The 17,791-nt window shown below is 36.7% G+C and overlaps 1 protein-coding gene across 4 annotated transcripts in view; it reads right to left on the bottom strand.

Annotated features, from left to right (window-relative positions):
• The window catches only part of KLHL5 (kelch like family member 5), an 85,401-nt gene that overhangs the window by 52,925 nt on the left and 14,685 nt on the right, over positions 1-17,791 (bottom strand). Inside the window, exons 1-2 of one of the 4 annotated variants that reach the window (XM_036112298.2) lie at positions 12,856-13,494; positions 11,657-11,752 (exon numbers count right to left, since the gene is read on the bottom strand). The exons of 2 other annotated variants lie outside the window; for them this stretch is intronic. In XM_036112298.2, coding sequence (XP_035968191.1) covers positions 11,657-11,752; positions 12,856-13,235 — 476 coding nt within the window. In that variant the 5' untranslated portion in view covers positions 13,236-13,494. Of the gene's footprint in view, positions 1-11,656; positions 11,753-12,855; positions 13,495-17,791 lie in introns of those variants that run through there. One more of the 4 variants, XM_036112308.2, reaches the window with a different exon arrangement.

Here is a 17,791-nt window from a genome sequence, read left to right as displayed (position 1 = left end):
ATAAACATAATGCAGTATTAAAAATGTATTTTTTCTTCCTCATATTAGTCTTTATAACATTTTCTTTATTCTACCTCACTTTTTTGTAAGAATATAGTATATAATACATATAACATACAAAATGTGTTAATTGACTGTTTATGTTATTTGTAAGGTTTGCAGTCAAGAGCAGGCTATTACTAGTTAAGTTTAGGGGAGTCAAAAGTTCTATGTGGATTTTTGAGTGTGGGGTCTGGTATCCCTAACTCCCGCATTGTTCAAGGGTCAACTGTACACGGTCATAAAAACAATGTTATAAATTATTCATTTGATTCTCTAGTCAGTCTTCAAAAGCCCAGATGACCTATAACTTATATTACAGATAAAAGAAATGTGATGACCTAACCTAGGTATCTAGAAATTATTTGCAATTTCGAAATTAGAATTTGAAAAGTATGAGTTCTTTGTTTTCTTATGATTTACTGATGGAAATGGTGAAAAAATGAAAAGGTTACTACTAGGAACTAAGTCCTAAGTCCACCCCTCCCTGCACCCCCCAGGATCACTTGTAATCAACATCCATTGGCTGTGCAATTAACTACCAACAATGCCATAACTTACTTCTCAATTCTTGTCACATTTACTTTTAGGGATTATGATTCTGACAGATACTTTATTGATTCAATCCTCACTGTATCTTAAGACAATATTCTTAATATAAACATCTAATAACCTTCCCAAAAAAGAAAAAGTCACTGGATCTTTAGAGTCAAGAGAACTAAAGCCTAGGAGATTAAGTGCCTTGCCAAGAGTCCTACAGTTTGTTCATGACAGAGAGAGGCCTGTCGCAGAGATCACTATGTGTTCACCTTTAAAACCCTTTCTCTTTTTCTTTGGAGAATATACCTAGGCAGCATTTCCCAGACTCTCTCAAAGACAGGTGAGGTCTTACAATGGAAATGAACTACGTCACCTCCAGGCTAACGTGGCTAAGAGCAGGTGTTCCTTTCTCATGCTTTCTTTTTTTTAAGATTTTATTTATTTATTTGACAGAGAGAGACACAGCGAAGAGAGGGAACACAAGCAGGGGGAGTGGGAGAGGGAGCCCGATGCGGGGCTCAATCCCAGAACCCCAGGATCATGACTTGAGCCGAAGGCAGACGCTTAACCGACTGAGCCACCCAGGAGCCCCACGCTTTCTTTCTCAGCAGTGTCTCTACCTAAATTCTCCCAGCCCAATGCATTTTTAACGCATACAAATATGGGTCTTAAAAAATGTTCCTGGAGGATAACTGTCAATAATAATAATAATAGAAGCAAAATATATATTATCTAGAATGCATGTGTCATATACTATGAATATTATTGGTGTAATGACTTGGAAAATCCAGGAAAATATACTCAAATTTACATTTAAGATAATTATCATAAAAATATATTGAGTAATGTGTAATTATATGTTGCTTATATAAATGAACGAAATTAAAAATTATTTTAAAATCTAGGAGAAAACATAACATGAGCAATAACAGATGATGGTAACTTTGGTGAATAACAATTTGAAGATTTAAAACATTTTTCAATAAAATGAAGTTTTATATTCTCAAAATACTGACAAATGATTATAAGAGTTTTACTGATTTAAGAATGAAAGAAAATTAGAACATTTAATTTTCATAAACCACAAATTCTTTCAAGAACAAGATTAAGTAAAGAAATCAAGTACTTTTCTTTCTTAGGGTTCCTATATATTGTATCACATTTTTTTAAAGATTTTATTTATTTGAGAGAGAGAGCATGAGTGGGAGGGGAGAGGAAGAAGCAGGCTCCCTGCTGAGCAGGGAGCCCTATGCGGGGCTTGATCTCAGGACCCTGGGATCATGACCTCAGCGGACGGCTGACCTTTAACTGACTAAGCCACCCAGACACCTCTGTATCACATTTTTTACATTAAATTCTTAGTAATGGCAAGACAGTGAGTTAGTTGAATGTTTTTGAGTGATGAATTGCCATCATCCAAACATAAATGCTAATCAATGTTAACTTCTGAAAGAACAACAGAAATTTATAATATGATTATAAGGCTAGGTTTGATGTTGGTATATAAGCCCAATTAATAAATAGGCCATCTCTTTTCTTGTCAAGAACTTTCAGGGTGTTTGGTTCTTTAACTTCTGGAATGAATAAGAATAACCCAGGGAGCCTTTCAGCATCTGCGTTCAGAGCCTCATTCCCTAAGACTGATTCACTAGGTCTAATATTTCATTCAAATACTTTGAAACTCTTTGAAAGCCCTACAGGTGATTCGAACACATGTTCCAGGTTGAAGAGCAGTGGTGTGCACTTCAGGGAGAGACAGATAAATTATACAGATCATATGATAAACTTACAGGTTCAAAACATTGCTTTACACAACAGATATTTTACTTCAAACATGTGTCAACTGAATTTCTTTGCCTTTAAATGAACTAGTTGAACTTAATGGAATATTTGTTATTTTTAAAATGAGCATAAAGGTAAAACATCAAAATCATTTATACGTATGCATATTAACAAACAATAACTTATGTTTCTAAAATAACATTTCAAACTTTGTAATTTGCTTTCAAGGCTTCCACTGCCATCACATGTTAAATAAACATATTATTTCAATGCGACAATTAATTTACTGAGATTTCTGGGTATAGAAATCACTTCCATCCACTGCTACAAATGAAGGATCATAAGGAATGCAGGCTTCTGATTTGTATCCTATGGAAAAGTGAAGCCACCCATTCACAAAAGGAGCATGAAAGAGGGAGAAACAGAGCTCTTCGAAAAACTTGAAGAGCTGCACAGCTTTCTAGCATTTCTTGTTTTGTTTTTAAGAAATTTGGGGGTTTACATATATAATTTTAATAATACAGAAATTTACTAAGAAAACTACTGCATCTCCATAGAGTTATAGGATCTTGGCCATTAGAAAAATTATATACGGAATTTTTACATCTAGGAGGAACCTATACATTTAATTCAATTCCCTTATTTTGAGATGAGAAAATCTGAGGCCCAAAATGGACAAAGTAATCAACCAAAGACACATAGGCAGCCAGTTACAAAGCCAGGATCAGGAAGCATTCAGAGTGCTGGCCAAACCACTCACAGAGAAATGGGAATTCTTGCCTACCTTTACTCTTAGGGCATCAGTGAGCTCAAGGACTAAGGGTATAAAAGGAGAATGATGCTACATATGAATGAGGGTAATTTCACAGAAAGAAAAGATAACAGAATTAAGAATTTTAGACAAATGTCTACTGCTGTGTGGCTGCCCCTTTGCTGGGTATAAGAGAGCAAGAATCTTTTAGGTTTCCATGGGACAGAGATCACATCTCTATCCCTGGCTAATCAGACTGCTTTTAATACTATGACTCCATGTAATTTACAATGCTAATATTTCCTAATTACTTCTTTTCCTATTATGTACTTTGGTTTGGAGAGTTGAACTGGAGAGGTATGGTGTAGTGATCAAGACCATTTTAGGAAAATTCTAGAGCTGTGCTGTCCAATATAATAGCCACTAGCCTCATGGTGCTATTTTAATTTAATTACAATTAAATTAAAAATTTAGTTCTTTAGTTAGAATAGTCATATTTCAAATAGTTAATAACTTCAGGGGGATAATGACTGCCAAAATGAATAGTGCAGATATAGGACATTTCCGTCAATGCAGAAAGTTCTACTAACCTTTTCAATAGCAAAACAGGAATAAGTAATACATAGTACTTTCTTTAAAGGATCCCTCATGGGGGGTTCATTAAGTGAAATGATGAATGCATAGCCCTAGCACAGAATAAGTACACAATAAGGTAAGCTATTGTTAATGGAATCTATGTTTTAAATGGCAAATGGAAAGGCCTGTCTCTTGTCTTTATATAATGTTGTTTGGTTGGTTGTCTTTTAAAAAAACGATCCCCAGCATTATCAATTTTATAACCAAATCTCATATTTCCTAATTAAAATGCTCTTTAGTAAACCTGGTAGACATCAAAACTCATAATACGGCTATTTGGGAATAGGCCATTTATGGAGCATTTAATATATATTTCTCTGAGATTCTACTCGCTCTTTTACATGATAACAGAGGAAATATATCTAACATCTCTGCTTCATTTTATTCATATGTTACTAGGATGGTAAATCATTAAAACCATTCATAATAGATGTTCACTGTAGAGAACTATGCATTGCTGAATATTTCCGGGCTATGAAGAAACATTTAATTTTCAGCCTACTGTACCTTGGCAGTAGGCAATGAACTTGTAAGTCAGAAAAACACCTAATCATAGAAAAGAGGCAAGTATCAAACAGAATCAAGTCATCAAATATTTACAGAGTAACTCCTAATATGCAGTACTGCACCAGTTTTAGAAACTGGGGGGATGTAAAGAAAGAGAGGATTCTTTAGTGAAGGAATTTGAAGAGTCAAGTTTCATGAACTGGAAAAAAAAAATTAAATAGCAACACTGCCTAGCCCTTGCAATTCCTCAGATTTCACACATGTGCACACACGCATATGCACGTACAAAATACGTTCCAGGACCAATAGTACCTTTTAGTAAAAACTACTTAGATTTCTTCACTTTCATCATCAGAATTTACATTGGTCTTTCTTCATGGAGTGATTTTTCAAAATAAGTTTTAAAAATCACTTCATAAGAATTACACTGTATGTAGATTTGAGGAGAAAACAAAGCTGCATTGAAACTCTAATTGGTCTGTTTGGCTGGCTCCCTCGGTAAGTGATTTACTCCCAGCTATCTGCCTCATAGCTTCTGGCATTCAGAATTCATGCTTTTGCAAAAGTGAAAATTACTGTATCATGAATCTTTTGGCATCCTCTACAAATATTCAAAACCACAAATGTAAAATAAGAATGTAAATTGCTTAGTATAGGCTAGCAGTCTCTAAATCTTTTTTATGCATATCCTTTCCAGTATCCTTTTAAGCATGTGCCCAAATACATGGATATTTACTAATTTATAAAAGATATACAGATACCATTGTACAATTATTGTTTATATTCTAAAACACAGAAAAAATAGAGCTTTAAAGGATAAGATAAAGGAATATAGTCAATAATGTCGTAACAACTTTTTTTTTTTTTTTATTTGACAGAGACACAGCGAGAGAAGAAACACAAGCAGGGGGAGTGGGAGAGGGGAAGCAGGCTTCTCGCGGAGCAGGGAGCCCGATGCAGGGCTCAATCCCAGGACCCTGGGATCATGACCTGAGCCGAAGGCAGACGCTTAACGACTGAGCCACCCAGGCGCCCCTTGTAACAACTTCGTACGGTGATAGATGGTAGCTAGATTTATCGTGGTGATCACTTCATAATGTATATAAATGATCACGGTTGTATACCTGAAACTAATATTGCATGCCAACTACATTTCAATAAAAAAGCGTAAGACAAAATGGAAATAGAAGCTCTATTTTTACCATCTCTCCAGCTGATCATTTTGTACATCCCCAATTGGAGAGTAATTGCTATTGGAATACAGAGAAGGGGAAGAGCAATATGAGCTGGTGTTTGGAAAGGCAACAAGTAGCAGGTGAGATCTGAAATGCATCTTGGAATTCAGTGGGTGAGGGAGAAGAGGATTCGGGTGTCTCCTCTAAGGGGAGGACAAGTCAGGTATATGAGGAGAAATGACAAGAAAGGAAAAAGAATACCTTCACCTCTTCCCTTCTCGAGACAACGATTTTTGATTTGGGAATTTAAAGGCATTTTTCCGGGGCACCTGGGTGCCTTAGTCGTTAAGCGTCTGCCTTCGGCTCAGGTCATGATCCCAGGGCCCTGGGATCGAGCCCCGCATCAGGCTCCCTGCTCAGCGGGAAGCCTGCTTCTCCCTCTCCCACTCCCCCTGCTGGGGTTCCCTCTCTAGCTGTGTCTCTGTCAAATAAATAAATAAAATCTTAAAAAAAAAAAATAAAGGCGTTTTTCCTGGTACCATGGCCAGAGTATCTACAGCGAAGAGAATTAAATGTAAGAATCAAATTTTCTTACATAATAACCAGTATGGAGGGGAAGGGCCAGCAGACACTTTCATACAATGCTGCTGAGAATTAAAATAATAGTAATGTTCCTGAAATGACTTTGAGAATACAAATCAAGCACCCTAAAAATGCGCACATCCTTGGGATTTTATCCAAAGGAAACAATCATCTGTGGTATATAGACCGCACTACATGGAGGGTTTATTGCAGGTTGTTTCTAACAGGAAAATACTGGAAACAATCTGAATTCCAAAAAGAAAAAGAACATTGGTTTAACACAAGGTGTATCTGCGCATGGGAGGATGATGCAGCCAGCTAAAAAGACAGGAGAACAGTTAATGACATGGAAAACTGTTTTAGTGGAACATTGGTTTTGCCTCTCTGGTACTCTTTCTTATGGGAACAGACCCATTTCTACCCTTTGGGAAACCACACATTCCCCACCTCAGTCCACATGGCGTGGGCAGAGATGAATCTTCCCCTGGACAAAAAATGAACAAGGGCCTGGGACCTGGCTAGTAAAAGTTATCATACCTCCTGGCAATTATGATTGGTTTGAGTGAACCCATGATTCAAACAAGGCCATCAGAGCCAGTTTCAAGATGTTGGTTGGCACTCTTGGAAGAGTCACTCTCTTTCCATTGAGGTTGCTAAGCTGATAAAAAGTTAATCTATAGCTGCTAGTGGCTTTTGCTACCACACTGAGAGCCTGCCCGGGAAATGCCATCACAGAGGAAAACAGAATCTAGACAGGGAGAATAATCGATTTCTGGTGTTATTGGAGTATCTGGATTCAGCCACGAATAAAGCTAAGTTCTATCCTTGGATGTTTTATTTACTTACACAAACCCAAAAATTTCTAGTTTTTGCTTAAGTCATTTTGAGTTGGGCTTCTGTCTTTTGCGACGAGTCCTAATTTTAATATTTATATTAGGGCAAAAAAGTGGTTTACAAAATAGTATCTACAGAAAGGTTCAGATTTTCACTCTAAAAATACATATTTTTATTATACATGTATAGAAAATATACTGGAAGGACACTCTCCCAAATTGTTAATGGTTGTTATTTTGGGGTGGCAGGGTAATTAGTGATTTTTTATTTTTCTGTTTTTATTTATCTCTATTTTCCAATGTCTCTATGGTAAAAATATTACATAATGTGGAAAAAAACTAATTAAAAAATTTGATCTGAAGAATTCTGTTCAGCTGTCTTCACCTCTTGCACCTGTTGATTATGACTCCTAAATCATTCTTTCCTTCCACCACAGTAATGAGTTTTGCTGGACACATGGCTACCCAGATAAAGAGGACAGTTCTGAGTCTCCCTTGCAACTAGTTGTGGCCATATGACTCGGTTTTCAACAACAGAACGTAAGCAGAACTGATACATGCAACTTGTGTTATTGGCTTAATGTCCTCCCTTTTGCTGGTCCCTCCCATGGGCTAGAATGCAGAGGGGGAGTTGAGTAAGCTAGCTTTGAACATAAAAAAAGGATAATACCCCACAGGATGGAGAAACAGTATGGAAGAAATCTGGGTCGCTGAGGGAACCTGTGAAGCAGAGCCACCTATCTGCCCTGAGCTACCTGCCCATCGGTTGGGAGATAGAGAAATAAATTTCTATTTTATTTGAGCCACTGTCTTTCTGAATTTCTTATTATATCATCTTAGCCTGTTCCCTACTAATAGGCTCCCTAAAGGTAAATGACCAAATTATATGGCTGTGTGCACATGGGTGTGTATGTGGGGTGTGTGTGATTGTTTTCATACCTAATATATCTAATATTAAAAATATAAAACCTCACTATCTAGTTCTAAATGGAAAAAATGAAATACAAGCAGGAAGTGGCATAAAGGCATGTTCTTCCGCCTTTAAAATCTGGAGTTATAAAGGCCAGTTGTGCAACTGAAGTGCCTAGCTGATTCTTCAGCTTTCCCAGCAGTTCTGAGAACTAACAGGATTCCAATAAACTATTCTGTTAAAATCAGCCCGTCAATTTCAGTTGCTTAAAGCTAAGAAGGCAGAATGATACAGCAGACAGAGATGCCTTAGAAAGGTATATAAAATACTTAACACTCACACGTGCACGCCTGCATGTGCACGCACAGAGTGTCTCGTGGGAAGAGGTTCCATAGCTTTTGTCAAAGGAATTTATGCCATGACTTGGGCATATATGTGTAAAGGAGGACATGCAATATATCCTTCCCAGATATAAGTATGGTAGAGTTGAACTTCTTTGCCATCTCTGGAAGCAGAATTCGTGGAAATGCTGAGGATTTAATTTCAAACTGTACCAGAATTAATACACTGGTTCGAACAAGGAGATGCAGAGACAACATAACGAGGGGCAAGAAAAAGGAGGTAGCACTTGAGAAAAGGTGAAGATAACGCCTTGTTGGGAGAGGAGGAGGACCTCCGTGCCTCCAAGGGGAGTCAAAGAATAGTGCGTATATCTGCAGTTGGAACAGGGGACATGCAACCAACCATCACGAGTCAGATAGAGGACTGTGGGTAAAGAGTTGTGGCCCTATTAAGAGACTATACCTGTAAGCCAGCCAGGCTTGGCATTTTCAAGAACCAGGCTAAGAAAATTAGCTGAGGAGAGAAGGTGAAAGTGGTGAGAATGAATCATTAACTATTATGTTAATCCAAGTTGAACTTGGTGATGAAAGTCATAGAGAGCTGAAATAGTCACACACAGACTGGCGTGTGAGCATGAAATCTACATCTTAATTGTTTGGGGTCAAAATGGGGCTACTTCCAAGTGATCAAGTCAATATCAACAGCGATAATTCAGGCTGATAGAACGGATCCTTGATATGATGTGATGAAAATGCACTTTACCTTTGTGGTGTTCCTCCCCAAAACTCATAACCTCAGTCTAATCATGAGAAAAACATCAGATAAATCTCAGCTGAGTAAGACATTCTGCAAAACATCTGACCCCACTCCCTGAACTGCCAAGGTCATCAGAAACAAGGGAAGTCTGAGAAACTGTCCCAGCCCAGAGGAGCCTAAGGAGACATGATAACTAAATGTAACATGGTGTTCTGGATGGGATCCTACAACAGAAAAAGGTCATTAGGCAGAAATTCAGAAAATCTGAATAAAGTATGGACCTCAGTTAATAATAATGTACCAATATTGGTTTATTAATAGTAACACATGTACCATTCTAATATATTAAAAATAAGAGAAACTGGGTGTGGGGTATAAAGGAATTCACTATACTATTCTTCAATTTTCCTATAAACGTAAAACAGTTGTAAAAATATAAAGTTTATTTTTTAAAATGCAGTTTTATTTCATTTACTAACCTTGAGCAAGTTACTTAGCCTTTCTGTTCCTCATTGACTCATCTATAAAATTAGAATGAGAACAGTGGCTGATCTCAGAAATTTGTTGTGAAGACTAAAGGAATTCATACTAAAATGCTTAAAACAGTGCTCCACAGGTACTAAGCACCCAGCTGGTATTAGCTATTATTATTTCTGAATATTTGTAAAGTACAGCAATATTTTACACATATTGACTAAAAATGTGACATACAAATCTGACATATAAAATATTAAACTTTACGAACAAAGCTTGAAATAATGAAATTTCCCTCAATATGTTAAAAATTACATAATTTCAAGGCTGGCAAATCAAGTGAAGTGTAAACTGAGTTTGTACTATGGTCACAAGGTGGGTCACAACGGAAACTCTCCTAGCCTTCATAAGAATTCATCCTGAATTAAGGTCTTAGGAACCTACTGCACACTGGCAACCCTCACTTAGGGTCTAAAATTCCTCACAGTGTAAAAAATAAGGGTTGCATTTCAATACTGAAGTAATGACTTAGACAATTCCCATGGAGAAAATGTTGGCTAGGCTACAGACCTAAGATCAAAATTAAAATATGAAAACTTTTAAAGATTTTATTTATTTAGAGAGAAACGAGCTGGGAGGGGCAGAGGGAGGAGAGAATCCCAAGCAGACTTCATGCTCAGCATAGAACTTGATGTGGGGTTCAATCTCACAACCCTGAGATCATGACCTGAGCCGAAATCAAGAGTTGGATGCTCAACCGACTGAGCCACCCAAGTGCCCCCAAAAGATGAAATCTTTTAAATCACTTAGATGTGTGGCAGGAGAAATTAGCGGAAGTCTAAGGGCTGAAGCTGACATGTCTCCTAGTTGGAATGCAACTAATCAAACATATAAGCAACATATGGTGTCTTTAACTTCTGCCTGAAATTGTGCAGACCCACTGTGGGTGCTAGGATTTTGTGTAGGTAAAACCACTCAGCTGTCTTCCCTTTTTTCTAATAATTCGAAATTTCAGTCTAAGTTCTGAGATCTACCTATGTAATTATTATGAATGCTTAAATAAGAAATTCTCCATATATCATGTATATTACCATTATGTCTTTAATATTTTAAGATATCAATTCATAACATACTCAAATGTTTACTATGTTTTATTTTTTGTAAATATTATGTAAGAAAAAGAAAAACACTTGTGCCCAAGTTATATACAAAAATTTGATGAATGTCAGTGTAGCTTCTTTTGACATTAACAGTGACAGCTTTTGATTTGTAGAAGGGCCACCACCTAAAGAGACTGCTCACTTAATCAAAAAGCTAGAGGCAAATAAATGTATCCTTATGATAAAGATCAAAGACTCAGAGCTGAAGGAAGATGTGAGAATCAGATATATTTAATCTAGGAAAAAACAGAGGAGTAGTAGTATACACACAAATGACATTTCTAAATCTAGAATGGTTGTTTTTTGCAGTAAGATATTAGGATAGAAATTTCAAACCTTTGAGAATATTAAGTTGCTTTGACGTGTTTTTATATCTAAAAATCAGGGACTTTTTAAAAGCACATTTTATTTTTGAAATAATATTTTAGGAATAGTTTGATCACTGCAGATGTAAACTATTTACTCCCATCTTATTATTTAATTTCTCAAGCTTCTTGATTAGCATTTTAAAAACAACTACATTCAGATTTTTAAAAAAAATATCATTCTTACTTTTATATCTCCTATAAGTGTCAATTTTATATTCTTGAAGTACGCATATAGCAATCTCTCACTTAAAAAAAAAAGGCAGTCTTTTTCTTTCATAATGAATATCCCACTAAGATGATATTTCAATATGGATACTAAAGAATACATTAACTTGATTTCAATAATCATTAGTTATGCATATTACCTTTGTTGTAAGGAAGTAAATTATAGCAACCAATGTGTCTATAACCTTTACAACTTTATACATTGCATATAAATTTTATACTCACATATGTATAATCTCTCCAGGTAGTAGATACATGTTAAGATTTTTATAACTTATGGTGATAAATGAATGAATGTTTTGTTTTTCTGGTTTTGTTATAATAGTCTTGATACATTGCATTGATTTTCAAATGGGAAGATGATTACTTTTTGGTTTTCCATAAAAATGATAAACCCTGAACCTTTTACTGTATACATTATTATTCTCTTTATGGCAACAAGTCTCCAAAGAAAATGCAAAGCAATGAAACCATACTAACTCAACTGATCTCCATATTAATTATTTGGAGTTCTTATTCACTTAATGCCAAGTCACAGACTAATTTAAAAATTTTTAAATTAAATGCACTAGTTACCTATGTAAAGATACGCCCCTCTCTTCATTATACAAATGATTATAGATGACTGGTCTATATTTATTATTCCAACACCACAATTCAGAATTCCATGTTCTGAAGGTTAGAAAAGGAGAAAGCAATAAATATCCCCAAGTAAGAAATACTTGAATCTATGAATTCATTTTGTCTCCATCTCTTATGATGCCTATAATTAAGAACCAACATACAAATTACAAGTGTTATCAAAACCTGCAGAGAAATTTTTTAAAAAAGAATCCAGTAGTCAAATTAGACAAACAATAGCCTTTAAATACTGAGAAATATTTTTGCATGAAAATGAACCAGAAAGATGAGTTTTATGCTGTGACTTGTTACATAATATGCTATAGTAGTTTAAACTGATTGATAAAATTCATTTCAAAGATAAAGCCAGGTTCCAAGGGGGAAGATGGATAAAGTCATTGAGACATCAACCAATTTTTTTTTTATGTTCTCTCCTCAAACTCACTCTCCCTTCTTCTCTCCCTGCTTTTAGCAGCTGACCACATCTAGCCCTCTGTGTTCCCTGATACTCTCCTGAAGGAATGTCCTTCACTTCCCTAAATAGCCCAATTTTCAGTGAAGTGAAGGTAACAGGAATTAGTAGCTGTCATCTCAGAAAGAGACATGCTACTGTATTTCCTGTATTAGTCTGGAGGGCAGCAACATAGACAGGACAAAGAGAAATAACCATAAGAAAAATATTATTGTAACTACAATGGTGTAAAAAAAATTACTGACAACTACAATGTACATCTCCTTGTAAAACTCTTCATTTTCATTAAGATTTAAAAATGACTCCATAATCTGTTGCAAAGTAAAATGTCAGGTCTTCTATAGTTTTGCTATGACTATAGAAGGTAAATGAATGAAGCAAACTGCAAGGCAATGATGCATAAAATTGCTACTATATATTATTTTCAAGGCAGAGCCATATCTATATATGGAACATAAGATATTTCAAAATGAATGCAACTTGTAGTCTTTATAATTTTACAGAATTAAAATTGAGAACATTTCAGCAAACCCTAGCAAAAGTACCATATATGCATGCCCAGATGTTATGTATGTGTATGTATGTAGAGGTATATATCATAGATAAATAATACTACTAAATTATTAACACTATAGAGAGTATACCCCCACACCCCCTTTCTAACAGTAAGAAAATAATCAACCTGCATGAACTGGAATCAGATTCATTTTCTTCTTCACTAGTGCCATCATCCACTTCTGGTCTATCCAGCCAATGTGCACCGCCACAATCTTCTGCTGTAAACTCAAATGCAGGGACTTCAGAGGTGGATGCCATTGGCCAAGAAGGTGAATTCTGAAAATCCAGTTGGCTGGACCTTCGGTAACCAATTGAAGCCAAAGGCAATTGTAGGCTACATGGATTTAAAAACTTTCTCCCACCGTTTGCTCCAGTCTGTCCTCGATTCCAAAATTCTCCCTGCTGGCTGTCAACTGTAGAATTAGATGATGCTTGATGGCTAAACCACCTCCATCTGATTTTCAAAATCTGCTTCACATCAAACTCTTTACGAGAACCAGACATCCTCAGAGAAACCAAGTGATCGTCTAGGCAACGGGCAAAAAGCACTGCACACAGATTTGTGCATCCAACCAAGACAAGAGAAGTCTATGCCCTGCTGTACACAATAAACAGATTGAAAGGAAATAAATCACGTTCACATATATATCTACATTAACTTTTATACCAATATAGCAGATTATAAAGAACAAAGGAGAATGAATAGCGATGAAACACGGTGGAACATTCCGTTCAATCAGAGCAAACTCTCATCCACCTATCCTGAAGCAGCTAGACCACTTCCCCCCTCTCTTTTCCCATACTGACCATTAGCTCTCACAAACACTGACAGCATTCATTAAAGTCCTTTCAAATGCAGAACACCACCCTCTTTTCTTAAACCACAAATGACAGAAACAGAAAGCACTATCCCTTGCAATATCTCAGTCTCTGCTGCTTAGTGTATTAACTCTTTCATTGCTGAAACAAGGAATTTATTCCAGAACATTTTCCTTTGTACATAAAAATCACTGTAAAACGAAAATGTTTCTAGTTTTATACTAAATTCCCAAATGAGATATCACAAAATAATTGTTTTTTAAAAAGTGTGTTTTAATTAGATGAGTTACAGTGACTTTCAAGCTGTGCTCTTTAGAGGGCAGGAGGAGGGGAAGGGAGACAAAGGTGGGGCTCCAGTTTGTTGCTTTCCATGTCTATCTTCTTCCTTCGGGAAAGGAATGTATTTAATTAATACAGTAAGATCTGGGGTAAGATTTCATTTGGGCAAAGATTAGGAAGAGGGAGAAAGAAAAAGTCTGAAAACTACAAAGGATCAAAATATGACAGTACTTACTCTTTTTTCAAAGAAATAACTGGAAGCCAATATTGCTCTATAGTTAGGATTGGGCTGCTTTGATTTAGTATAATTTCCGAATTTGTATGACATCATTTAGAAGGAGGAAAGTGTGGCTCAAGAAAGCTACCAAGGAGTGGGACAGGATTATTTCTTGGGTGTACAAGTATCCTAATGGTGCCCTCTGTTGTTAGCAAAACAAAACAATGGTCTGAGCATGGTTACAGTTAAGGCAAATTGATAAAGCAAATTAAAAAAATCAATCAAAATTTAAAATACTGAGTAGTTACTGTAAGCAAGACACCCTGCTAGGCATTGTGGGGGACACAGTTACATAACATCTTGGTTCCTACCTTCAAAAAGAATTAAATCGAGTTACTGAAACAAAAAGTACTTGGCAATTTAAATGTAAGACACAATATAATGCTGCAATATTAATATACTGTGACCTACACATACAGAATTTAAGTTTTCAGGGTGCTCAATATCTAATGCTATTTCACTTGAAAGACAATGCCTATTATCAACTGGCCAAAACAAGGCTCCATTGGAGGCTTATAAAAATATTGGGAGGCATAGATCTTAACCTTACACAGCTCTTCAGAAGAATAAAAATTATTCAGAGAAATAAGAACGAGAGGCATGAAAAGCCATCTACAATGTTGTGGTCAATATGGCAGAACAAACCATAAATACTCTAAGAAAGAGGAAATAGATATCGGGACGGTGTGGAGTGGTATGTGCCAGTTTCATTAGGGAGAAGGTCTCTGGGAATAGTAAGTTGTATAGAAAGAGTGAGGATATTTTATAAAGGAAGAAAGATATTAATAAAAGCATGAAGTGAGCATATTGACAAAGAAAGAGGGGGTAAAAATAGCAGTTTGATCAGCCAGCCAGACATACCTAATTAATTTTAAGGAGTAATAAGACATAAACCGGAATGAATATGATGAGATAAAATGCCTTAAGCATAAAGCAAAGGTGTCAAGACTCACAGGCAATATTAAGTGGACCGTTGAACAGGGCAATGTTTTAGAAAATTAATTTGGCAGTAGTATGCAGGATGCATTCAAGAGTAAAATGACACTTTCCCTGTCTGCTCACCTCTGTCACACTCCTTCATATCAACAATTCTAACTCCGCTCTATCTATCCAACTTTATTTCTATTATTCAACAAGGACACACTGCTTCATCAGGTGAGATAGAGTCTACATTATGTTGCTCCCTCTTTTATATGCCGCTTGTGTCCCAAAGTCTCTGGTTTTAAGATCTTACTCATCCTTCGAGGTTAGCATAGGCATTACTGCCCAGAGAGAGGCTCCTCCAATTCCTCTAGCCTTGTGATTCTCAACATGGGTAGAGCCTCCACTCCTGCACCCCAAAAAGGCTTCTGGAAGTCACGGGGGGTGGGGGGTGAATTTGTAGTTGTTGGATGACTAGAGAGTGCCACAGGCATTGAGTGGACAGAGGCCAGAAATGACAAACATCTTGCAGTGCATGGTACAGACCCATGCCATGGAGAGATGCCCCTGTGGTAACTCATAAGGATCTTGTCATCGTCTTCATTCAATTTGACATAAAGGATTCTTATCTCACCAGTGTTTTGAAATTCATCTGTGTTGTTGTCTGTAGCAGCTGATAGCTGGTTTTTATGGCTATATAGTATTCCACTGTATAAATATACAACCATCAAAATACATTCTATTGCTCAGACATTTTAGTTGTTTCTAGTTTTAGACTTTTGCCAAGTAATGCTGCTATGAACATTCTTTTTTTTTTTTTTAAAGATTTTATTTATTTATTTGAGAGAGAGAGAATGAGAGAGAGAGAGCACATGAGAGGGGGGAGGGTCAGAGGGAGAAGCAGACTCCCTGCTGAGCAGGGAGCCTGATGCGGGACTCGATCCAGGGACTCCAGGATCATGACCTGAGCCGAAGGCAGTCGCTTAACCAACTGAGCCACCCAGGCGCCTTGCTATGAACATTCCTGTCTGTGTTATAGGATGCACATGTATACGCATTCCTATTGCGTATATATATATATATACAGAAGCAAAACTGCTAGATTATAAGGTATGCATATGTTCAATTTTGACTGTTATTACTGATTTATACTCCTACAACCATATGAGAACTCCAGTTACTCCACACGCAGCCAACACTGGTATTGTCAGTCTTTCATTTTAGTCATGCTGATAGATGCAGAGTGGAATCCCGTTTGATTTTACTTTACATTTCTCTGGTTATTAATGTCGTTGGGTAACTTTTCATGTTTACTGGGCATTTGGATATCCTCTTTGTGAAAGGGTCTTTGCTTAGTTCTCATTTTTTTTTTCCTATTATCTCTATCTTTTTGATTTGTTGGAGCCCTTTTTATTTCTAATATGAGCCCTCTATTATCAATATAGTTTTTTTTTTTTTTTTTTTTTTTAAAGATTTTATTTATTTATTTGACAGAGAGAATGAGAGAGCACATGAGAGGGGGGAGGGTCAGAGGGAGAAGCAGACTCCCTGCCGAGCAGGGAGCCCGATGCGGGACTCGATCCAGGGACTCCAGGATCATGACCTGAGCTGAAGGCAGTCGCTTAACCAACTGAGCCACCCAGGCGCCCGTATCAATATAGTTTTAATGTAAACCACCCTTTTTCCACTGAATTGAGGTATTACTTTTGGTATTAATTAGCATCTCATATATAGAGAGAGAAATTTCGGGGTGCTACTTCTGTTCTACTATTTGTCTATTTTTATGCCAATAGTACAGTGTTTTATTTAGTCTATTAGATAAAGTTTAATGTTTGTTAAAGTTCCTACTTCCACATATACCCTTTTTTTAAAAAAGATTTTATTTGTGTGAGAGAGAGAGAGAAAACAAGCAGGGGGGAGGGGCAGAGGGAGAAGCAGGCTCCCTGCTGAGCAAGGAGCTCAATGAGGGACTCAATCCCAGGACCTTGGGATCATGACCTGAGCTGAAAGCAGATGCTAAACCAACTGAGCCACCCAGGCATCCCTCCATATATATCCTTTTAAAATAATTTTTAAAGCTAGGGAGCCTGGGTGACTCAGTCAGTTAAGCATCTGATTCTTGATTTTGGCTCAGGTCATGATCTCAGGGTCGTGGGATTGATGAGTCCTGAGTCTGCTCTGCGCTCAGCAGGGAGTCAGCTTGGGAATTCTTTCTCTCGCTCTGCCCCTCCCCACCTAAAATAAATAAATAAACCTTAAAAAAATAAAATAAAATCATTTTTAAAGCTAATTTTAGATATTTACCCTTGTATATACTTTAAAGTAATATTACCCAATCCTCTCAACAAAAAGCCCTGACCCCACTGAGATTCTAATTGGAATTGCATGAAATCTGCATATTAATTGAGATGATTGGCATTTTATGATATTAAGGCTTCACATCTAAGCATATATGTTATTTAGTTTGTTCAGATCTCATGCTCAGGAATAAGATTTTAAAATCTTTTGACTATAGGTTCTATGCTTTTCTTACTAAATTTTTTTTATCATGTTCTTTTACTTTCTTTTTTTGTCACTGTAGTAAATGCAGTAATTCTTCTCTAGTTTCATTTCCACATGGTTCTTTTTTTTTTTTTTTTTTTAAGATTTTATTTATTTGACAGAGAGAGACACAGCGAGAGAGGGAACACAAGCAGGGGGAGTGGGAGAGGGAGAAGCAGGCTTCCCACTGAGCAGGGAGCCCGATGCGGGGCTCCACCCCAGG

Source organism: Halichoerus grypus, chromosome 3 (assembly GCF_964656455.1).
Source record: "Halichoerus grypus chromosome 3, mHalGry1.hap1.1, whole genome shotgun sequence".
Lineage (NCBI taxonomy): Eukaryota > Metazoa > Chordata > Mammalia > Carnivora > Phocidae > Halichoerus > Halichoerus grypus.
This window is presented reverse-complemented; position numbering and strand designations above follow the sequence as displayed.